General features: G+C 47.0%; 1 protein-coding gene across 1 annotated transcript in view; it reads left to right on the top strand.

Annotated features, from left to right (window-relative positions):
• LOC138481343 (enoyl-CoA delta isomerase 2-like) overlaps positions 1-24,542 on the top strand; it is a 316,256-nt gene that overhangs the window by 256,065 nt on the left and 35,649 nt on the right. The window contains exon 9 of the mRNA XM_069613445.1: positions 22,157-22,300. Within this exon, the coding sequence (XP_069469546.1) occupies positions 22,157-22,300 (144 nt within the window). The remainder of the gene's footprint in view (positions 1-22,156; positions 22,301-24,542) is intronic.

Genomic DNA, 24,542 nt, shown 5'->3' with positions numbered 1-24,542 from the left:
CACAGCAAGTAGAATCCTTTTAATATAAGCCAGAGTGAACCCGACGGAGGGAGGGTGAGGTTCGAGAGGTGGACCGAGGGGTAAAGAATTATCACCCCAACTCCAATCGGAAAAGAACTTTTGTTTATTATTTTGAGCCCATCAGACCCTCAGAAGCCAGAAACTTAACTACCAAAGGTCCTGATATTGCTAAGAACTTTTTTGTGGATCTGAAAGTCATCACCCAACATACATATTGAAAATTACTTTTTTGTTTATTATTTTGGATGCATCGGGTCCTCTGAGGCAAGTGACCTTTCGTAGAAAAGAGACTTAACCACTGAATGCCATGATAGCTTGTTAGGGAGAATTCTCAGAAATGTGCTTATTTCCTCTACCTTAGAGACCCTCAGCAACTTTGCTGGATTTTGAGGATGTTGTAATGTGTCTTGCTAGCTGAGCTGAACTACAATAAATCTACTTAATAACTTACCTGCTGGCTCGGGTGTTCATCAGCTTCCAAGTTATTACACTGGCAACGAGGATGGGATGCTGTTGAGGAGGGGACAGTTCAGGAACAGGAAAACATTGCCCTCCTGTGAATTCATGTCCATTTGCCAAGTTGACAGCAAGTTGGAGCCCAAGGTGTTTTAATTGGGCTGTCTAAGATTCTTCAGCAGGCCAAGCGGTGCTGAAGGTGGAGCTGGGTCGGCACTCAGGTCGGTGTGCAGTGTTGTTTTACCCTGTTGCTCCAGAAGCTGCCTTGCCCAGTGACCGGGTGGTGCTGGGAGGTGTTGTGGGCAGCTGTTCGGCACACTTTTCGGTGTGCGGGTGCAGGTCGGCACACATATCGGTGTGCATTGCTGGGTTTGTGAACCCAGTTTCAAGGCCCGCTTGGCCCCAGTGACCGGGTGGTGCTGAGGGGTGTCTAGCGGCACGCTGTCCGGTGTGCCACGCTGTAAGAAGTGGGTGCGTGCGTTTCAGTGGTGAGCTCCGTTGCCCAGCAGTTCAAGTTCCGTTTTGTTGCGCTCTGCGAGTTGTAGGGGGGTTGGAGTGCCCCCGCCATGTCAGCCGCATCCGCCGTTTTCGGAGCCCAGGGAGGACGTCCCCACCAGCCATGCGGCCGGGAGCGAGACATGTGTATGGTCGGCCATGGAGGAGGGCGTCGGAAGGGGAGTGCCCCGGCGCCATGGACTCTTCGGGGCCAGAGGGAGTCAAGGCGCAGGAGACATGTGGCCGTGGCCGCTCCTCAGGCCGAATGATGACGTTGCCTCTTGTCGAGCCTGCGTTCCAGCGAGGCAAGCTGGAACACTTCCGCGTTCCAAGAGGAGGGGCCGAACATGCAGAGTTGATCACGTTGCCCTCGCGAGGGTGTGCGTTCCAGCGCGTGCAGCTGGAACGCAAGGAACACTTGTTGTTTTGTTACGAAGCACTCGATGTTCGGGCACCGGCAGACACGCACAAGCGGACAGGTAGCTTACAGGAAAGCGGCGCGGGCCGTTGTCAACAGCTGTGCAGTCTTGTGATAAGGAGAAGGCGAGGGCGGACATCTGTGTTAGTATATTCTGGTCCAAGTTACCCAGGACTAAGGCTATCGAGGATTATGTTCCGCCCGGGGTGAAATTCATGTCAAGAACACTCCAGTGTTGTGCAGCATTTTTGGGACCCGGGAAGAGTGGGGGGGTCCTACGCTTGCTGTTGGGAGGGACATGGAAGACCAGTGGCGTCCAGAATATCAGTGAGGAGCTTTGTGTGTTTGAGGTTGTGTGTGTGTTGACAGGTAGTATGTGGCAACGGCCCGTGTGAGTGAAGTTGATGCACGCGCGCGCTGGTTGTTTGTATGAGTGTGAGTGGCTGTATTTTAGGGTTGTGGTTGTCGTATGCTACAAGTGAGTGAGAATTATTGATATGTTGTTGTGTTAATAACAATTTCTTCCAGGTGGACTGGACATGAACTTTTAGGGTTTGGACTTGTGGGTGGGGGCACCCACATGTTATTATCACAGTAATGTCTGCATTAATCTGCCATAGGCCTAACATTTTTTTACAGGTTGGGTGTCATTTGGTTTGGATGGACTCGTGGGTGGGGGTGCCCGCAGGTGATTATGGTTTATCGGGCAGTCATTTCAATCCAAAAGTGCTTTAAGATGTCTCATCCCAATAGTTCAGTTATGTTATCTGTAATCTTTTGTAGCACTGAAATGCGTATGCAAGACAACGTTATCTTTTTGCAGTTATGCATATGGTGTGAAGGTGCATATGGAGTTGAAGGTGACTCAATCCTTATCGTGAGTGTGTGAGGAGTGCTACTGTTAGTGTGCCTCTGTTTGGGGTTTCCTATAGCAACATGCAAGCTGGGGCCATTGGGTAGGTCCCGTGTTGAAGTAGTCCTGCTGTTTTGCAGGTGGTTGGACCAGGGGTCCAAGGTGAGTAGAGTATGTCCTGCGTTCGCGCAGGAGGCTGGACCTGGGGTCCATGGTATGTAGTAGGTGTGCTGCGGGTGGTAGCAGGCTGGGCCTGGGGTCCAAGGTATGGAGTGGTGTGCTGCGGGGGGCAGTAGGCTGGACCTGGGGTCCTAGGTGAGTGGTAGGTGTACTGCGATGTGCAGTAGGCTGGACCAGGGGTCCGCAGTGGTTGGTGTGGGTGTTTGGTGTGTGTTTGGTTTAGGTGGTTGGTCCTGGTTGTGTTCCGCGCTCTGCGGGTTGTGTTCTCTATGGTTCAGGGTTCGGTAGTGTTGTGGTACCTTAGGGGTCCTGTGGTGAACTGTTACGTTGTTGTTGCTCTGGATGAGCTGTGTGGTTTGTGCCCGGGGGTGGCAGCCCTGGTGTCCTAGGGGGCAGACTATGACGGAAGGAGGTTTGTGCACTAAGGGATGTGGATTGTTAAGTAGTTTTTCATGTGAGGACGCTGGGTCGTGGCAGGACCTAGGTTCCAAGGGGCAGCTTGGAACAGGTGGAGGTGCGTAGTTTTTTATTTTTGTGTCTCGAAGGTTGTTCGGTTCTGTTCATGGAAGGAGTGAGCCCTTTTTACACTGCGTTGGGTTCTTCTCTGTTTTGTTATAAAGAGGAGTGGAAGTGGTGTTTAGTTGTGGTATTGATTTGGGTGTAGGACTTGGTGTAAGGGTTTGGTTGACACGGGGTGTCATGTTGCCTAACGTGTTGGCACAGTTGTTAGTATTCTGGGGGTGCCATTTAGGTTTTATTGGGTTCATATTCCTTTGGTGGAGCACTTTCCGGTTTCCTTGATCTTCCTTGGAGTGTCCGGGGGTTTAGTGTTCTCTGGGGGCAGTTTCTTGTCGCCAGTGGTGTTACTAGTTGGTGCATTGCGTGCTGGCCACACGTACATGTAGGGGATTTTGTCTGGTGGTGGTTTTGGTGTGATCTTTCTCTGTTTCCAACAAAGTAAAGGATGGAGAAGTGTTGTAATGTGTCATGCTAGCTGAGTGGATGACATCACTGCAAAATGGAATGTAGTGATGTCAGTGTGAGTGGAGTGTTGGTGTGTTGTGATCTGAAGGCGGATTCTATGCTTGGCAGTTGGAGGTATGCTGACTTGGAAAGGACATGCCAATGTTTTGTCCCTGGCATTGAACTACAATAAATCTACTTAATAACTTACCTGCTGGCTCGGGTGTTCATCAGCTTCCAAGTTATTACAGAGGACTTGATTTCTTTTACCTGGAGAGAGTGAGACCCTTTTTCCCACTTTTGAAGTCTGTGTTTCTTTTGGTTATGGAGTCTGAAAAACTCCATAGGCATCATCTTTTACATTGTCACAAAGCACCTTCAGTGCAGTGGCACAGGGAAGTCTTCCAGATTTCGCAAGGTTTAAATACCTTCTCTTGGGTAAATTACTGTTTCCAAGAACAGTAAAGTGAAATTGACTTTACTTTCATTTGTAACTATTCTAGACCCAGCACACAGTATCTTAAAATAGGGTGCTGGAGGGGTTACCTAGTATCCCCTCTGTCTAGCATCTCATGTAATATTTTTTGTTACCCTTTTCTCGTTGAATGTCTGGTGGCAGTGGTTTTGTTGTAACTACCGCGGTGTGCATTTAGCACGGGCTGCCTTCGCAGCTGCAGTAAAGCACCCAAGGATGCCATTTTTGTCAAAATGGCCCCGGTCTTCTTTTTTCGCCATTTCTTTGTGGAAAGGTCCTTCTTGCGATTTACTCTACGCGCCAAACAAGGTTTGGTCCCTTTGTTCGATTTTTTCCTTCGCTGGATTCACTAGTGAAGCCCGCCTCTGGCTCCATGGTGTCTGAGAAGTGAGTTAGGTGCCTGAAACTCTGTGTGCTTAGTCTCCTAGGAGACCCAAATGCACTCCATAGTGATGTTCTGGCTGACTGTCCGGCAAGGACAGCCACCCTGTTGGGTGACTGACAGCTAGGCTGGAATTGAATAGGAGAGAACTGAATCAAAGGTGAGGCTTTTGGCTTGGAACGCAGTCGACCACTGGACGAAGGAACCGAAGAAGAACTTGAAGAGGACACCTGCTGCAACTCCTTGGCCGTTGGTTTGCCCGAGGTAAGCCCTGCGGCTGTGCTGAAACTCCAAATTCATATCGACAGAGAAGTCCCTGCAAGGACGACTTCTCCCTTTTTGAGTTGGTGGGACCAATCCACTCCAAAGTAAGCCACCTGGACATTCTCTCACAACTGGTTGCATTTCCACAGATTTGCTGGTGGAAACCGAAACGCCAGGTAGAGGAACACCAGATTGTGTGCAGTGCTTTTAAGTTTGCCAAGAGCTCCAAGAAGATCCTCCGGACTCCTAAGCAGCAGGACTGACTGAGCCTGAGCCCCCTCAACAGAGTGCGGGACCCCAGAAGCAAGGAAAGTTGCAAGCAGTGACCATCCCATTGCAGTGCAGGAGTCCCCAGAAGTCCTCCTTTTGTCCCCAAGACTAAGGCCCAGGAACAGTGAGATCTGCAGAGCTGCACAGGAACAGAAGTCATCTGCTGCACTTTTTCTTCAATCCAAAGGTACTGTAACGTCTGAGAGAACTTGCCTCTTACTGTAGAGTTGCTTGCATCTTCTACTACTCACAAGCCTAAACAGCGTGTGGCCCTACATTGATTCTTCTCTTCTCTTCTTCAAAGACTTTTCTGACTTACCTACCAGAAGTGCTTCAGCTCACATAAGACGTTTGCCTATTGACTTTGGCTTAACCTGTTAAACTGAATGACTCTGCTTAGGGGATCCAAAAGTATTTGCCTGCTCAAGAATATTTGTGGTCTCTTGTTTGTTCTAATAACCTTTTCCTTTGACCAAGTTCTAAGAGTATTCTAAATGCAACAGTAAGATATTAATGTCCCCAGCACCCCAATTATTGAAGTCACCTGAGGACGTAGGTTGTGACTGTGGGCCATCCCAAAAGGTTCTTTACTGATTTAGAAACTAAGAGTGTATCATTTTGGAGAGTATTTGTGTGTTGCTTTTATATTGCTCTCTTCTGAAGAAGGCTTATTCTAACTGACTGATAATTCAAGAATCTGTCATGATGCCTACCCCCGGGGACCCAGACCAGGTCCAGCAACCCCGGAAGCAGGTATCAAGTTATTTTGGGCAAGCCCAAAAACGCCTTCCAGGGGCTGTTTGGGTGCGGTCCTGGCGCCTATGGCGCCAGGCTCATGTGGAGAGTCAGTCCTGGCGCCTATGGCGCCAGGCTCATAGAGTAGAACTTACCTGATGCAGACCATGCTGCAAGCTTACCTGATACAGACAATGCTGCAAGATCTCCAAGCCAAATGAGGCTTGGAAGGGACTATTTTACCGAGGGACTATTTTTTTTTTTTTTTTTTTTTTTTTTTTTTTTTTTTTTTTTTACTCAGGGGGGGTGGGGGGGCTGGGGAGGAATACTTGCCTGGAACTACTTTGGAGGCTATTTAAACCACGCCCAAAGAGCAGCACACGCTTCGTGTTATTCTGCATCCAGGAGCGTAACGCTCACCGTGCGTGCAAGTCTGCATCCAGTCTTCTGCCACGCCCGCCTCGAGTTTGGAGCTCCTAGAAAAAGGGAGAAAGAAGGAGAAAAGGTTAGAACAAGAGCAACCTTTGATCCTTACCTGAATTCCCGATCCATCGCGCCTTCGAGCTGGAAGAAAGAAGTTATTTTATGCGTGTTGCCTCGCCTGTTGCAGCGCCACGCTGAACTCACCGGCCTTCGCAGCATCTTCGCATTCCACTGCATCCTCCTGCATGTTCCCGCCGCATTCCGGCACCTAAGGAGTAGACGCGAACAGCAAGGTGAGCCAAGGGAATACACAGAGGAATATTAGTAAACCCCCCATAGACTTACCTGATTTTACCACCAGGGGTACTATTCTTCTTAACGGGTCGGCACAGCTTCCACTGCATCTTCGCCGAACCCCGGCCCCTAAGGGGAAACAAAAGGACAGAAAGGTGAAACAAATGGACTATCAAGGTGAACCCTCCTCACCACATTAGACTTACCTGATTTTACCGCCGGAGGTATTATTCCCCGAGACTTCATACTTTCTCTCAGTGCCTGAATAAGGGAGAAAGCAACAGGTTACATATTGACATTATTTATCGAACTGTGTTGGAAATACAAATCCTTACCAGAATATTACCGGTTGCCACGAGGAACTCTTCACTAGCGTCAAGCTGCAATCTTGACCCAAGGAATCGGACAAGAGTGAAAGTCAGGCATTTGAACTCTTACGAACTACATACTTTTCGGAGTCAATATTGTTCTGGAACTCACCAATTCCTTCGAGCCAGTGAAGCAACTGGTTATCAATGCGCCCCTGCGCTCAATCCAGGATGGAGAGCTCATCTTTTCAAACCATCAGGTGAGACTATAAGAGGGTACATCAAAGGTGATCCGTGGGGAGAACAGCGGGGGTGGGCGGATTTACACTCGTCTCCACGGGTGGTTAATTCCCTTTCTCCATTTGCAGAAGAATATTCCTACGGACCAAGCAAACGAAGCTAGGTGGGCCAGTCCAGTCCGTCATCTCGGCCCTACGCGTCACATTGGTGGAGACCGCAGCTGTCCAGTTCAGAACGACTCCTCTGTGGGAGCTAGGTGAGCATAACAGAATCCTTGTGTGCAAGTGTTTATTTGAATACTTGTCACTGTGAATCTGTGTAACTACCCTACAGCTCACATTGACCCCTGCTTGAGATAAGTGTAGTCAATGCTAAAATTCACCAGGCGGAGGTCTCCATCAATAAACACACTAGTAAGTGAGTTCAACAATCATTTATTGCAATGCAAAACTTCCGCGGAAGGGCTGACTGCAAGATACACCATAGGGATGCTATCTAGAGTGAGCTACTAACATTACAGTGAGCAGGCTCTTTATAGGAAAACGTTTACATTGAGTCTTATTACTGGCGCGAAGCCCAGGCACTTCCTGACATAGTTTCCTGCCAAAACACTTTTGGCTGTTATTCCAGCCCTTGCGGTGACATTTTATAAAGGCTGAACATTTGCAAATGGTCATTACTCATATAGCTTATCTAAACAAGTCAAAATATCCTTCAGGATGCACGTGTAATCTTTAACATGCGTGGTCGTAAAAAAAAGCTAATTCATCACATTTGACACAGTGGGGAATTTGCAAACTACACATAACTTGCCGCGGTAGTGATAATAATATCCATTCATGGGCTGCTGGACAATAGCAGGACATATCTTTTACAGAATGACGCACGAGCTCCGACACAAGTTCCCCTTCCCACATATCCCAGAGAATAACAACTCCGAATATAGATACGCTTTATGCTTATGTTTCGGGAAAGAGTGCAGATGCTAGCAATCATCATTCATAGAGGAGACCCCAGGGTCAATGAATGCATGCTGACTCGCACGGCAGCTTTAGACAGGACGAGAAGTGCAAGAGTTTTAACAGACATTATTTATGTAGCCTTTACAGGAAAGGAGAGCAGAGGGAACATTCCTAAGCCTGTGAGTAATATCTGTTCCAGGCGAAAACCCTGGGCCTTGTGTGCGGACACAAAAGCAGTTGGTTTAACATGGACATAATGCTATAACATGGGCAATGGGTTTAAGTCTTGCTGGGGCAAAGAAACATGGCAATTACATGAATGTGGTATTTACAAACAACCCTTTTGCGTCAGCAAGACTTTATCAGTAATACACATGGTTTAGTTTGTATTCATTCATTCTTTCATTGTCGTTGTCCGACACATCAATCTTCTGTAACCCCTCAATTGCCTCCTATAACTTTATCATCTCGTTAGTGGCCATGGCATTAGTGGGTTTGGGTGCCAGTGCTCCCATCATTTTCCTGCAGCAATCTCCTATGACAGACATACATAAGGGAAAGCACTGAATGCAACAGCAGCAAGCAGCTATTAATCCTCCTATGACAAGAAGAGGGGTGAGGAGTTTCCATCCCCAGCTCCGTAATAGATCCCAGAACCAGGATGTCCCATCCCTAGGCCCAAATTCAGAATGTATTTGAGCTGCCATTTTATGCATTTCATCGATCCCTTTAAAGATATCGGTGCTATAATCAGGTATAAAAGTGCAGCAAGAAGTGCCAATTATTTTACAAGCCCCTCCTACTTCTGCCAGCATTATGTCTAATACTAGTCGGTTTTGTAATGCGACCATCCGGACTGCTTGTACTTCTTTAGTGAGGTTTGCCAGTATGTCACCGGTCACATTTAGTTCCTTTTCTACTAATCTAGCCAAGTGCCTAATGCTTCTGGAATTCATAGCTATTCCCATGGCATCACTATGCCCTTTAGGAAATCAAAGAATTCATCCCAAGTGGTGTCTTCTTTAGTAATAACACCTCTTTTCCTTCGCTGGTAATCCCGTGTACCCATTTTTATTCCCTTTGCCTTGGGTTTTAAGTTCACTTCCTCCACAGATTTGTAATGCAAACCCAACATTACGTATCCAACGGTACATCTACCTTTCCAATAGCGCGGTAACCAGAGGTATGCTTCCTCCCCGCAAATAAACATTGCCCCCTTAGAGGGACTAAAGGGTGCGGATATACTATTCAAATCTACTATATTCTGGCAGTTATGTCTACCCATGAAAACAGCCTGAGCATGTGTCTTGTTTCGCTGGTAGCAAAAGGGGTCCCTACGAGGTATATTTTGTATAGGGATTGGGTGTGGTAGTACTGCTTTGTTGTCTCTCATATAATCGGTTAGAGGAATCATTTCTATTTCTTTAGATGGGCAGGAAATGGATCTATTAACCCTTGTAAGTGCCATGGGTATTTCTCCCCAGTGCCAGGGCCTTTTTTGGTGATTTTGGTATGTGGCCATTCAATGGCTTGTAACTTTTTTGTTACATGAGATATCTCGGCCAAATTTGGCTCCTTTTTTTCCCCACATGTAGGCGGTCGTAACGCCACCCAGGAATCCCAGGTTGCGTAGGGGGGTGAGAGAAAATAAGGAAAAAGTGTGAAAATTTTGGGTTTTTTCAAAAAATGCCAATAAAATGATGTACAAAGAAGCCTGTGTTTTTTTTCCTTGTAAGAGCTAGGAACAAATGGTTTGCTGTGCTGAGTTCCCCAATGTCGTGGCTTTCAGGAACAGGTTGAGTGGAAAAGGAAAAAAATTATTTTGATGTGGTTATCAACCGTTTTGTGAGAGGTAGGCGATTTTTGCCATTTTTGCCAATTGGACATGCATGGACGGAATGGAAGAAAAGGGCAGGAAAGCCAAATTGGAGGACAGAAAGGCATATATTTCTGAAAAGTAGACAAAATTCCAAGTTTAGGAAGGGGTGATTTGCATAGGTCAGGCAACAACTACGTAGGGGAAACTGCCATCGAATGGGGGAAAAGCGGGAAAATGACTGAAAAAAAAGGTATGTGTTGGACATGGTTGGCTTGGTACGGCAATGGCTTCTATGAATTTTGAGAAAAGCAATGCTCCATTACATTCCCCCGGCTTTTGCAGTTAGGAGAGAATACCATTTTTGTAGTGTTTTTACAAAACAAGCAATACCACAAGCCAAACACTGAGCCATGGTACACAGGAGTTTTACGCTCACGGCCTTACCAGACGCACTTAGCATGTGTAAATTGGGAAAACCAATGTGGTGAGGAACGGCAGCCATACATTTTTTGAAAGAGCACAGGCAGACCTTTTCAAGGGTAGGTGACTTGTGCAGGTTACAAAAGTGTATGGTGGCTAAAGCAGCGACTAAATGTAGGTCACATTTGGGAAAAGAAAGGGTTGTGAGACAAAGGGCACCAGCAAATGGGTCAAAACGTTATGAAAACCACACAAACACAACACATGGCCTACCGTCCCGCGTTCCCACAGGTGTCCCGATGAAAACGGTACCTCACATGCGTGGGTGCACCTACCTGGCTGGCAAGGGGCAAGCCGAAAACGCAAGCAACCCCCAGTCTGTTTGCAGAGGGGAATCTCAGCCATTCTGCTGACCGGCACAACATACAGATATGGGCCTCGGGTGTCCAAGCCACCAAGGAAAACGGAGAACCCCATGCATTTCCGAAAAGAGGACACCCGTGGGAATCCGCAGAGGTATGATTTGCGCACATCGCCCCAGAATTTATTACCCAGACAGCCCCGCAAAGTCCGAAATTTGGGGAAAAAAACGCATTTTCCGCACATTTCGCTCAACGCACCCATCAAAACACGCCCCCAACAACACATGGCCTACCGTCACGCGTTCCCACAGGTGTCCCGATGAAAACGGTACCTCACATGTGTGGGTGCACCTACCTGGCCGCCAAGGGGAAAGCCCAAAACACAAGTAACCCCAAGTCTGTTTTCAGAGGGAAATCTCAGACATTCTGCCGACCGGCACAACGTACAGATATGGGCCTCGGGTGTCCAAGCCACCAAGGAAAACAGGGAACCCCATGCATTTCCGAAAAGAGGACACCCGTGGGAATCCGCAGAGGTATGGGGCGATGTGCGCAAATCATACCTCTGCGGATTCCCACGGGTGTCCTCTTTTCGGAAATGCATGGGGTTCCCGGTTTTCCTCGGTGGCTTGGACACCCGAGGCCCATATCTGTACGTTGTGCCGGTCGGCAGAATGTCTGATATTTCGCCATGAAAACAGACTTGGGTTTACTTGTGTTTTCGGCTTTCCCCTTGGCGGCCAGGTAGGTGCACCCACACATGTGGTGTACCGTTTTCAACGGGACACCTGTGGGAACGCGTGACGGTAGGCCATGTGTTGTTGGGGGCGTGTTTCGATGGGTGCGCCGAGCGAAATGTCTGGAAAATGCGTTTTTTTCCCCACATATCGGACTTTGCGGGGGTGTCTGGGTAATAAATTCTGGGGCGATGTACGCAAATCATACCTCTGCGGATTCCCACGGGTGTCCTCTTTTCGGAAATGCATGGGGTTCCCTGTTTTCCTTGGTGGCTTGGACACCCGAGGCCCATATCTGTATGTTGTGCCGGTCGACAGAATGGGCAGTGGCGAAAGGCTTGGGGTTACCAGCAGGTTACCCTTTTCCTTTTGCGCCCCCCGGTAGGTGCACCCACACATGCAAGGTACCTTTTTCGTTGGGACACCTGTGGGAACACGAGAAGGTATGACATCTGCTGTTGGCGACGTGTTTCGGTGAGTGGCCACAGGGAAATGTCTCTGAAATTGGCCGGAAATTAAGACAATTCTCAGACATTCCGCTCTGGCCACCCACCGAAACACACCGCCAACAACACGTGGCCTACCTTCCCGCGTCCCCACACGTGTCCCGATGAAAACGGTACCTCACATGTGTGGGTGCACCTACCGGGGGCGCAAAAGGAAAATGGTAACCCACTGGGAACCCCAAGCCATTCGCCACTGCCCATTTTGTTCATGTGGGCAACCTACAGATTTGGGCCTAGGGTGTCGAAGCCAGCAAGGGAAACGGGGAACCCCATGCATTTACCAAAAGAGGACACCCGTGGGAATCCACAGAGGTCTGCCTTGCACAAATTGCCCCAGTTTTTATTAGCCACAATCCCTGACAAAGTGTGATATTTGGTGGGGAAAAAACACAATGTTCACTTTGTCTGGGGTTCTGGGTAATAGATTCTGGGCTGCTTCGCGCAAGTCAGACCTCTGTGCATTCCCACGGGTGTCCTCTTTTGGGAAATGCATCCTGGGGGCAGATAGGGGGGCCCCACCTCTTGGATCCCTCCCTGGGGTCAGATGCCCCTTCCTAGGATCGCGCGCCCTGCGCCCGATCCGTGACCAGCAATGCCTCATATGTGGTGTCCTTGGAAAGGGGAGAAAGTCCCCTTTCCCGAGACACCACTTTTTGATCAATCCCTGGTGGTCCAGTGGCCCCCAGGGCCCCAAACCCCCTCCCACCTCCCCTCGATTTTTTTTTTTGTTTTTTTTTTTGCTTTTATTTATTTTTATTGTCACCCCTGGGGGCAGTGATTATCTGCCCCCAGGGGTCTCTGGCGCTGTGGCCCCATGCCTTGGGGCCACTGGGGGAGGGGGGCCGCTTACCTAGTAAGCAGCCCTTCTCCCCCTGCGTCACAAATGGATCTTCATTGATCCACTGGCATTGCTGCCCGCGGATCGCGCGCCCTGCGCCCGATCCGCGGGCAGCAATGCCTCATATGTGGTGTCCTTGGAAAGGGGAGAAAGTCCCCTTACCAGGGACACCACTTTTGTGCCATCCCTGGTGGTCCAGTGGGCCCCAGGGCCCCAAAACCCCTCCCTCCATCCCTCGATTTTTTTTTTTATTATTATTTTCACCCCTGGGGGCAGTGATTATCTGCCCCCAGGGGTCTCTGGCGCTGGGGCCCCATGCCTTGGGGCCACTGGGGGAGGGGGGCCGCTTACCTAGTAAGCAACCCCCCCTCCCCCCGCGTCACAAACAGATCTTCATTTGATCTGTGACGTTGCTGCCCGTGGATCGCGGCGCCCTGCGCCTGATCCGCGGGCAGCAATGCCACACAATTGGTATTGTTGGAAAGGGGAGAATCTCCCCTTTCCAACGATACCTGCCTCGATCTCCGGCTTGAAATACAGCCGGAGATCGAGGCTGACAAAGAAGGGCACTCACCTTCTTTATACACCGCAGCAGCCGAAAATGGCTGCTGCGGTGGATTTACTTTCAGTTTCACGCCGACGTGCTTTACGCACGCCGACGTGAAACTGAAGGTAATCCAGCCCCCTGGCAGTGAGGGGGGTCCTCCCCCTCACATAGCCCGGGGGTTGGATTACAGTTTTGAGCGATCCCTGCTTTGCAGGGATCGCTCAAAACAAGGTGCCGAAAAGGACGAGATACCTCGTCCTTGGCACTTAAAGGGTTAAGATATCTAGTTACATTGGGTAAATTCCTCCCTGTATTCTAGTCTGAGTGCTTGTCTCATTTTTCCTATTCACAAATGTGAGTGTCACATTTTCGGTATAGTTTCGGGAGGCACGCAAAAGATAATCTCGCCAAGGCACACATGTATCACTTGTAGCAGGAGTCGCGTACCATTCGGGTCCGCTTTCATGGCTATGGGGAACATATGTACATATGTAACAGTTGGTTTTATTTAGTATCTGGTTTGTTTCATTCATCCATGTGAGGATGCTATTCCTAGGGTGCTTTTTCCGATACTCCTGATCTATATGGGGAATAGTTACTAGTTCTGGTGTTGGAGGCAGAGGCGTGGGAGGCAGCAAATTATGGGCAGCATAAATATCATGGTGCTCAAGGTACCAGAGGAATATTGTGGACCCTACTGTTATAACAATACAGACAAGGGATAAGAAGAGCTTTTCCTTTGGGGTGCATGCATATCTGTCAACTCGTGGACGCCTTTGCCCTGCGTCCTCGTCATTCATTGTAACAACCTGTTTTGTTCCCTCGCACAGGGCTAATCCCAAATGACTGAGTTCCGAAACTTGGCCGTTAAATGTCACACGTTATATATATTATATATTTACACAAAAATGTTCAAAAAGTCCCTAACCCTAACGGTGCTGTCCGTTTATGCGCTAGATCACAAGGGTTGCACAGTATAACCCGTCCTGCAGTCACCGCTTCTGGCACCTTACCTTGACACGTCTCGTTGAGGTTACTTCCTACCCAGGAGGGGACGCTGAGGCCGTTTCATCTGTGTCTCGGTGGGGCTACTTCATACCCAGGAGGGGCTGCTGAGGCCACTTCATCTGTGTCTCGGTTGTCCTTTGTTTGTTCCGACCCTTTACCAAGTCCTTTCTCAGCCAGATGTCAGAGTTCAAACATAGGCAATCAATGTTGCTTCCTAGGGCATAGGTGATACCTGGGAGTGTCCTCCGTAGGTTCGGCTGCGAAGTGGTCTGTCCTTGGTCGGGGGATGGACTATCTGAGGTGGTGCCTTTTTAAGATGGTTGGCATGGATCCACGTTTTGTGGACAGCAACCTTCACAGCAGTTTGCGTCGCCAGTAGGACCAAAAATGGCCCCTTCCAGTGGGCCTGCAGGCAATTGGTGAGATCAAAACTCTTCACGAGGACGTAGTCCCCTGGTTTGATGGCGTGTCCTTCTCCTTCCAAAGCTGACGGGGCTGCGTCTTTCACCTGTTGATGGATAATAGACAGTTTATGCGTGAGCTCAGCACAATAATCCCTCAACAGTGGTTGTTCAATATTACCAATAACTCTTGGCTTTGGGATGGACCATGCACTTGGAGGGCGGCCCATTACAATTTCAAAAGGGGACTATTTGTGCGTCCCCTTTGGAGTGGTCCGCATACTCAACAATGCCAAGGGATGGGCATCTGGCCACTTCAGGTTTGTAGAGGCACATATTTTTGCCAGTTTGTTTTTCACTACGGCATTCAATCGTTCAATTATCCCAGCACTCTTGGGATGATAGACGGAATGGAATCGCTGATCGATACCCAAGGCAGTACATACATACTTCACAACTTGACCTGTAAAGTGTACTCCGTTGTCGGAATACAGAAAGCTGGGCACTGTGTACTGGGACACCCAGTATTTCAGGATGCATTTAGCTGTGGCAATAGCAGTGTTGTCTCTTAGGGGGTAGGCATCCGTCCAACCAGAGAACCCACACCTCATAACAAGACAATATTTTAATTTAGCAACTGGTTCCACTTGTATGAAGTCCATATACACCACCTCAAATGGCTGCGTAGGACGTCTGCTATGACCTGCTGGTACTTTCACAGATTTGGCCACATTATGCTGGAGGCAGACAGCACACTGTGCTGCCCATCTCCTGCAATAGGATCCAATTTTCCGGTTTTTCCATACTTTGCTCAGAATGTCCTCCATTGCACCTGCATTAACATGGGCATTCCCATGTGCCATATCGACTACCATGGGTAAATAACTGTCAGGGAGCAACCACCTCATTTTGATTTTGTCCAGCCACACCCCTTTAGGAGTTTGTCCATTGTTGCTGTCTTTAGTCCAAACTTTAATTTCGCAATCTGCCGCTTCCTTTTGAATGTCCTTTACTATCTCCTCAGGGCCCTTTTCCAAACCGCCCTCATCCCCTTTCCCTTCCACATTCCTTTGCAGCATGTTACACTCTGGAACGGGCAATTTACAGTGTTCTGCATCATATTTAGCCACCTGGTCTGCTAAATCGTTCCCCTGCCCCACAAAATCTACCACCTTTTTATGGGCGGAGCATTTCACTATAGCCACCTGGGCGGGTTCAGCCAATGCCGCTAATAGTTTGTTTATCAAATGACCATGTTTTATTTTTGTTCCATGCGAGGTAAGAAACCCTCGCTCTTTCCACAGTAGACCAAAATTAAAGGCCACGCCATGTGCATAAGCTGAATCCGTATAGATGGTCACAGCTAAATCTTTGCTTAATTCCAGAGCCTTTGTTAATGTCCTTAATTCTGCAGCTTGCGCTGATAACTAGGGTATGCGTTCCATATGGACAATTTCACTTTCAGTTGTTATTGCGTACCCAGCTACTGTCTCCCCACTTTCCAGTTAGTAACATGAGCCATCACAAAATAGAATCCCATCACCTCCCTCTAGGGGAAGGTCACTCAGATCGACCCTACCTCGGGTCCGTTCATCAGTGCGTATAAGGCAATCGTGCATGTCTTGATCTCCCTCCCCACTCGGCAAGGGCAAAAGGGAAGCCGGGTTCAAAGTATTACATCTCATGATAGTTACATTTGGTGCAAACAATGTCAGTTCATATTGCGTTAAACGGGCAGCTGTGAGGTGCTGAGAATGAGTTCTATTGAGCAATACGTCCACAGCATGGGGAACTTTTACAATGACGGCAGTTCCCAACACTAAACCAGAGCTTTGCTTAAGAGCTACCGCTGCTGCAGCAACTGATCGCATACATGGGGGAAGCGCTGCAGCCACACTATCCAAGGTGCCAGAAAAATAAGCACAAGGCCTTTGCCTTCCATTTTGTTCCTGTGTCAATACAGATAGGGCACAACCTTGCTGTTCATGTACAAAAAGAGTAAAAGGCTTGCCGTAATTGGGTGTCCCGAGCCCTGGGGCACTGCACAATGCGCTTTTCAGAGCATCGCAGGCCTCTCTCATTTCTTGCGTGCAAGTGAAGGGTGTCTGATCCTTTTCTGTTTTCAAACATTGTAACAGGGGCTTAGCTATCAGGGAGAACTCTGGGACCCAATGACGGCAATATGAAGTAATACCTAACAGTCGTCTCAATTCTTTAAAGGTACTGGGATAGGCCATTTCCTGTATTAACCGTACCCTCTCAGGTGACAGTGATCGACCCTCTGCAGTGAGGACATATCCCAAATAATCAACCTTGGACTGTACATACTGCATTTTCTTAAGCGACACTTTGTGGCCATGGTATGCCAAATGCTGTAACACAATCAGGGTACCTTCTTTACAACTTAATTCAGTATCTCCACAAATGAGAATATCATCCACATATTGTATGAGCATCACACCAGAGGGTAACAGAATTTCATCCAACTGCTGTTTTAGTGCTTGGCTAAAAATAGCCGGGCTCTCTGTGTAACCTTGGGGTGCTCGACAAAACCTGTATTGTCGCTGTGCTAATACAAAGGAGAAGAGGTATCTAGATTCTTCAGCTATGGGTATGGAGAAAAAGGCGTTTTTTAAATCCACGACACTAAAGTGAGTGGCCGTGGGAGGGACCATAGTGAGAATACTTGTTACACTAGGGACAACTGGATACCTGGGGTCCACAACCTTATTAATTCTCCTAAGATCAATGACAAATCTATACAGGGTAACTTCATCTCCTTTCTTATGAACCGGGAGAATCGGGGAGTTACATGGGCTGTCATCACACTCTTCAACAACCCCAAGTCGCATTTGATCCTGTACAATCCTTACCAATGCTGCTTCCCCTTCTGGAGATATTTTGTATTGCAGGGTTCGGGGTAGAGGGACCCCATGTTTTACCTTGATCACAACAGGGGGAATGTTCAAAACACCTACATCATTACTACCAGCAGCCCAAAGCTCTGCGGCAGTTCCTGTAACTCTGGTGGCAATGGTTCAACCAAATAACAACCACCAATTTTGGACTTACATATGGTCATACGAACGCCTGTTGGGGAACAATAGATAGTCGCATTTAAAGCTTTCAAAAGATCCAACCCAAGGAGATTCTCAGGGCACCTGTTAGTAAGTAACCATTTGTTAGTCAATTTCACTCCACATATAGACATCTCAACTCTCTGGGACACTGGAGTACATATGGGTTCCCGACCAAACCCTACGGATACTTTGTTTTCACCCGATAGTGGAACTGAGGGGAAGGCCTTGGCGTCAACTGAGCTGTTACCTGCTCCGGTATCGACCAAGCATCTAACGGTGGGGTGCTGTCCTATCTGCAATTTAACATACGGTCCTTTCTGGTCTATAGGAACAGACACCATCTCCTCAGGTTCACTAGGGGCGTTTCAACTCATTGCTGCTGTGTTATCAAAGAACATCATTCCACTTAGTTCATCCTCCACAAACTCATTGCCATCCACTCTAACCATTTGTCGCTGCGCTGTTTGAGAATACATTATTTTCGGGGTTTACAAACCTTCCCTGGCCTTGAGGTGGTCCCGCGGGGGATCCACCTCGACCCCTTCCTCTCCCACCCGCCGGTTGACCATTCTGCGCCATCAATATGGGACACTCATTTTTCCAATGTCCCGTCTGCTTGCAAAATGAGCATTGGTCTATTCGCGGGGGTGTCCATTGCGTAGTGTTACCTGTAGGGTTTCTTACCTGGGGTTTCTGGCCCTTTGGTTTACTGTAAGGTGGTTGCACCAATTGTTGCATTAGCACCTTATTTTTTAGATTCCTATCTGCCTGTTTCTTACCTTCCATTTCTTCCTCTTCCTGTCGCTCGTAATATTTAGCCATCTCTAGGGTCTGGGATGGGGTGCTTGCCTGCCAAGTACTCTCGCCCAATTTAAGTGGTTTCTTAATTCCTTTTCGTAAACCCTTCACAAAGCCCATGGCGAAATATCTCTGACCCGTGGGGTTGCTAACAGACTGGCCACTGTGCGCCTTAAATGCATTCTCAAATTTCAGAAAATAGTCCCCAACTGTTTCTGCAGGGCCTTGTATAACGGCATCCATTTTTTCTACATTCACATCCACCTCTGGCAACACGCTACTCAGTGCCCTTAATATTCTTATCCCTAGCGTTTTTAGGTCCTCTGGAATGGGGTCAGTTGGTTTCCGGTCTGTATCCTGTTTTTCTAACTCTGTCCAATTAATGGCATGCCCAGGGGGGTCCCGAGATCTAAAAGGTTCCCATACATCAGCCGGGGTCACGGCGGACATTACATGATCAATGTCCTGCAGAGTCAGGGTACACATTTTAAATAGCGCTCTCAACTCTTTGTAGAATCCCGCGGCATTGGTCCTAGGGTCTGGGGTGCTTTTTATTATACTGAACAGTTCTGCTCTAGTGAGGGGTACATAGACATATGTTTTGGTTACCGTGAGGGTCTTGTAACTTGGGTCGTGGGCTGCTGTAACAATGGGCGCACATTCCCTCAGTGGTGCCATTACTTGGACCAGCTGGGCCCCTGGGAGAAACACTTCCAATAATTCTTTGAACAATCTACCCGTCCTAAGATCCTCCGCTTCCCATTTCGGTTTATACGTTTTCAATTCATCCTGGCACTCTCTCACCTTTTTGCAAACATCCTCCCGCCCTCCTGTTTCATATTCTGATCCCATTGTGTTCAAAAGCTCTTGCAAGCATACCAGTCGGGTTGCCTTGCTATGGGTGGTAAATAAACCCGTCCAATATCCCACCTTCCCTGGCTCCTTTTCATCATATATCCTTTTAACCAACGCCTTTCCCGTCGGTTTGGCATCATGCAAAGACTGCTCTCTTCTACAACGTTCCTCTTCTTCCTCTTTTAACTGATCATCATAATCTTTCATAACTTTTGTTACCTCGTCAATGATTTGGTCATACTGGTGCCACAGGGTTGCCCGATCTTTCTCAGTGTCAATGGCCTTATAAATATCAAACAAACCCACGGGCCACTGGCGTTTAGCCTCATTCCTCAGCCATGCATGAAGAAGGTCACAATGCATTTTCATTACCTGTCGAAATTCCTTCTTTTGGCAGGTATATAACCTTTGTTTTATCCCTGAGGTCGGGTTATCAAACACTTGTTGTGCCATGCGCCCTAATTTTTCATATTCAACCGGGGGGAAGAAGGGCCCCTGTCTAGATAAGCGCCCTACTTCCTGCTCCTCGACACCATTTGGGTCCATAGTACCAGTCTGGGTACCATATGGGGGTGGGTTTTCAGGGGGAGGGGGTGCAGTCGGGGCAAGGTGCGTGCCGTTAGGCTGGGGTCTGACAGGTGTTGTTAATCGCAAAAGGTTCTCTGTCAATCTGATTGTATCCTGATCAGCCTCGCTGTCGAGGCTGACTATCTCTTTCTCTGGCTTGGGGAGGAGTGGGTACATGCCTTTACTGAATTTTATCAATGCAGCCCGATCCTCTACATCTAGCCGGTGTTCAAACTCTTTGTTATCTAATTCACATGCCTTCTCCTGTAAGGTCCGTTTTTGCTTTTTCCTATCCTTTTTATCTTGGGACATTTTCTGCTTTATCGCTTCTGTTCGCCACTGGCGAATAGCATCATGCTGGGCGGGGCAAACCCTTCTTTTTAGTAACACTAATTCAAGATTTTCGATTATGGGTATACAAAAAGTGCCTGCTTTGGGCCATTTAAATTGAATGGACTTCTTTGTGTATTCACAGTTTTTACAAAATTGTACCACCCCCAACCCATAATTGGTTAACATAGTGTAACATGGAGTGCCTTCAGCAGGCGCATGCATAGGTTCCTCATTCTTATTTCTATCGCACAAATTCCCCATTATTAATTACAATATCCTTACTACAATCAAAATAATACGTACCATAAAACTGATACCAATGTGGCTTACCATCCACCAATACTTTCTGCAGACACAAAATGCACTCACTGCACCAAGGAGACCTACCCTCTGTCTGGTTCGTCTGGTCCTTGGCAGAGCAGTCGTTCTCTCCTTCTTCTTGATCTCCGTCTCAAGGGAGGACCGCGCTGTTTGCATTCAAAGGTGCGATAGTGTTTGGGCCCAGTTAAGTCGTCCACCGGAGACGGGAGCTCAATGGAAGGCACGCATCAAAGCGATGGACTGCATCTGCAAGATCCACCAGTTCAGGGACGCTAATCGGTCAATGCTAAAATTCACCAGGCGGAGGTCTCCACCAATAAACACACTAGTAAGTGAGTTCAACAATCATTTATTGCAATGCAAAACTTCCGCGAAGGGCTGACTTCAAGATACACCATAGGGATGCTATCTAGAGTGAGCTACTAACATTACAGTGAGCAGGCTCTTTATAGGAAAACGTTTACATTGAGTATTATGACTGGTGCGAAGCCCAGGCACTTCTGCCAAAACACGTTTGGCTGTTATTCCAGCCCTTGCGGTGACATTTTACAAAGGCCGAACATTTGCAAATGGTCATTACTCATATAGCTTATCTAAGCAAGTCAAAATATCCTTCAGGATGCACGTGTAATCTTTAACATGCGTGGTCGTAAAAACAAGCTAATTCATCACATTTGACACAGTGGGGAATTTGCAAACTACACATATCTTGCCGCGGTAGTGATACTAATATCCATTCATGGGCTGCTGGACAATAGCAGGACATATCTTTTACAGAATGACGCACAAGCTCTGACACAAGTTCCCATTCCCACATATCCCAGAGAATAACAACTCCGAATATAGATACGCTTTATGCTTATGTTTCGGGAAAGAGTGCGGATGCTAGCAATCATCATTCATAGAGGAGACCCCAGGGTCAATGAATGCATGCTGACTCGCACGGCAGCTTTAGACCGGACGGGAAGTGCAAGAGTTTTAACAGACATTATTTATGTAGCCTTTACAGGAAAGGAGAGCAGAGGGAACATTCCTAAGCCTGTGAGTAATATCTGTTCCAGGCGAAAACCCTGGGCCTTGTGTGCGGACACAAAAGCAGTTGGTTTAACATGGACATAACGCTATAACATGGGCAATGGGTTTAAGTCTTGCTGGGGCAAAGAAACATGGCAATTACATGAATTTGGTATTTACAGCGTGGCTGCTCAACACGCTACCAACCTGTGTAGTACAGACTTATACCAAAGGTTGAGGTTTCTATTGCCAGGAGGTCTGTGTTTTAGTGCACCCAAAGGGTACTGCATACAATCTTGCCTAACCTAGCTCAGAAAGGAACTTCTGGCTCGTGCTGGGAAAGCTCGAGCGGGTGCTGTGCTCTGGAATCCCACCTTGTCCCGTGCTCAAACGTGGGGAAGGGAGACCCGCCAGTTACCACATCCTGACTTATTATTTGTATACACTTCTTTCTTTTTGTGATCATTATCCCACACTTATTTTTTGTATTTAGTGGAAAGATTGGCAATAGGTTTTTCTTAGTACAGGCCCTTTTATTTCACAAGACGCCACTAGGACTGCCTTATTATGATTTAATGGCTGTAGCCTTGCTCCCATCTTAGATTTAGGTTTAGATTAGGCGTTTTTCCAACCTTCCTATACAGTTTATTATTAAACACCCATGAACTGTGATCACTTGTCTGTCTTTACTGTTGCCACCATGAGTTCCTTACATGGCTTATATTGATCTGTCATTAGTTTATGCATATAATCGGTGCATTGTTTGTGGTTGTGTATAGTTGTATCAAACTATGTTTCTTTTTTATTTCAGGCTAATGAAATGCTTCTGTTCAACAAGAAGTTGACTTCTACCCAAGCCTGTGACCAAGGGTTAGTCACAGAGGTCTTCCCTGACAGCACTTTCCAGAGCCAAGTTTCGAACAGAATCAAGGCTTATGCACAGCTCCCAAAAGAGGTTGGTCTTGCAATTAACATTACAAGTTAGGCGGTGTGGGTAAAAACAGTGGTAATCCAGCACTAATTCCAGTAGTGCCACATTACCGCACAGACGTACTGTGTGTTGGGCGGTAAGGTGGATTTCCCTACAGCAGGAAGCTTGAGGTAAATCCTCTACCTGGCCACCAAAAATTGGTGGATTTACTGTTGCAGAATTATCACAGCCAGTAATTCAGCTGAAATCCCCATGCACTCCAAAAATTTACACCGCCCTACGATCGCTTGTAATCTTGCGGCAAATCCGCAGGACCAAGAGACGGTATTGGTAATCGAGTTTGGTGGTAATTCAAACTGCGGCCAAACCTATGAGGCCCATTGTGTTTTTACAGTTTGCGTAGGATTCCCAACACTATGGTGTGGCAGAATGGTTTAGCTCAAGTTATGATATTATTTCCAATTGACATGAGAAAGACGATACTCATTATTTCAGTGGTAGCTCCTGCTGGCAAATGGTATCTAGGTATAATGTGTAGTATGTATGAAGCTCTGATCATGCAAACCTGCAAACTCATGCTGGCCATGAGTGGATGTGTCGAATGAAAAACCAATATTACATGGTGCAAGAAAGAATGAAAATTAATTAGATTTTCATAAATAATGTGTTCCTTCACAAATCATACACCACAAGTGTGTGAAAAAGGTTGAAGAATATATTCAACGGAAAATAATTTAAATAAAGTCAACCAATAATATGAAAAACAGAATCCATATAAACACAAACATGCATATAATTCATCACATAGGTAGAAACGAACAATAGAAACTGATGAAAGAACCTTTTTTTTTTTTTGCTTCAGGTATAAAGTGCAATGTACTGTATCCAAAGTATAATCTAGGGCCAGTTATTTGTTATTTGAACATAATGGGCAAAAATTCATTCATTTGACATAAAGGCCCAAAATCAATCAATCAAATTCACAATCGGTCTACTAGAAGTGACAATTGAAAATGATTAATTGACCATGGAAAATATTTTAAATGGCATACTTTCTATGACAAGTCTATACAGTCAATATCCAGCCTTAAAATTGAAGTGGAGAAACCTACAAAACAGTTGTAATTCACATCCTTAAAATAGTTTTATGAAACAAGGTATTTTGTGACCCTGTATCTACACCAAAAGTGCACCTGAGAAAAGTAATATGCCAGACCCACTTACAGAAGTAGGCAGCACATCCACCCATACGCAGCGGCGCCAGGTCCTTTTATGCGTAGCCCATGGGAGAGTCTGTGTGGTGCCTAAACCTTGGGGATACAGAGTAACAGGCTAGCGTGAGTCCCAGTTTGCCATGAAAAGAAACACAAACTGTAGGGAGTATAATAATGTGAAGAAAGACAAATCCCATAATGTTTTAGTGTTTCCTTCATAGAAGCCTCCCTGCTTAACGGCTTCCAATTTAAATTGTTGCCGAAAGCCCATGTCTCCCTAAACCTTCCTGTCATTTTGCCCTTAATTGTGCCACAGAATTCCTGGCTGTGCGGGTCATTTGATCATGAAAAAGCTTGCGTAGGCACGCTGCGTAAAATAGAAATGGGAGGACTATCTGTGTGTGTGTCCTAAATCCATTTCTGTCCAAAGCCTGCCCTAGATTTATTAGAAAGAAGCCCCCGCAACAAATACTTGAAGGGCAAAACTATCTAGTTAAAATATTGTTATAAAGTATGTGTTTGTGTATGTGTGATAAATAAAACCAGACAATCTAATGCGTCTGCTCGACAAATGCGATGGAATGGGAGGACAGACTGATACTGGGAGTCCTTAAGCCTTTCTTGTGTGTTGCCTAGCTTCACAACACATCAATTAATTGAAGATGGGATCTTCTGCACTATGACAGCACTTTTTCAAAATGTGTAGTGCTGCAATATATATATATATTTCGGAGGCTTGTGGATCTGCTTAGAATCACATGATTTGCATTGGCCAAACAACTAGTGGTTGGTGTAGAGTATGACATGATTTATTTTTGATTTTGAAAACTGGTGTCGACTGGCCATTCCTGTAATACTATCCCCACTCTGACATGTACTGTACCCCACATGCGCTGAGGTACTCTGATTATTTTTTCCCGCTATCGAGTTGGTCGTACTCTGTGGATTTTCGGAAAGTGTTATTTTTGCTCATGATTGAGCACACATTCGAGATGTAGTGAAAGATATTTTATTCTAAGCATTTTACGATATCTTGATGGAGCATGATGACT

Source organism: Ambystoma mexicanum, chromosome 5p, assembly GCF_040938575.1.
Source record: "Ambystoma mexicanum isolate Mex_15411 chromosome 5p, UKY_AmexF1_1, whole genome shotgun sequence".
Taxonomy (NCBI): domain Eukaryota; kingdom Metazoa; phylum Chordata; class Amphibia; order Caudata; family Ambystomatidae; genus Ambystoma; species Ambystoma mexicanum.
Note: the sequence above shows the minus strand (reverse complement) of the source record. Positions and strands in the feature narration are given on the sequence as shown.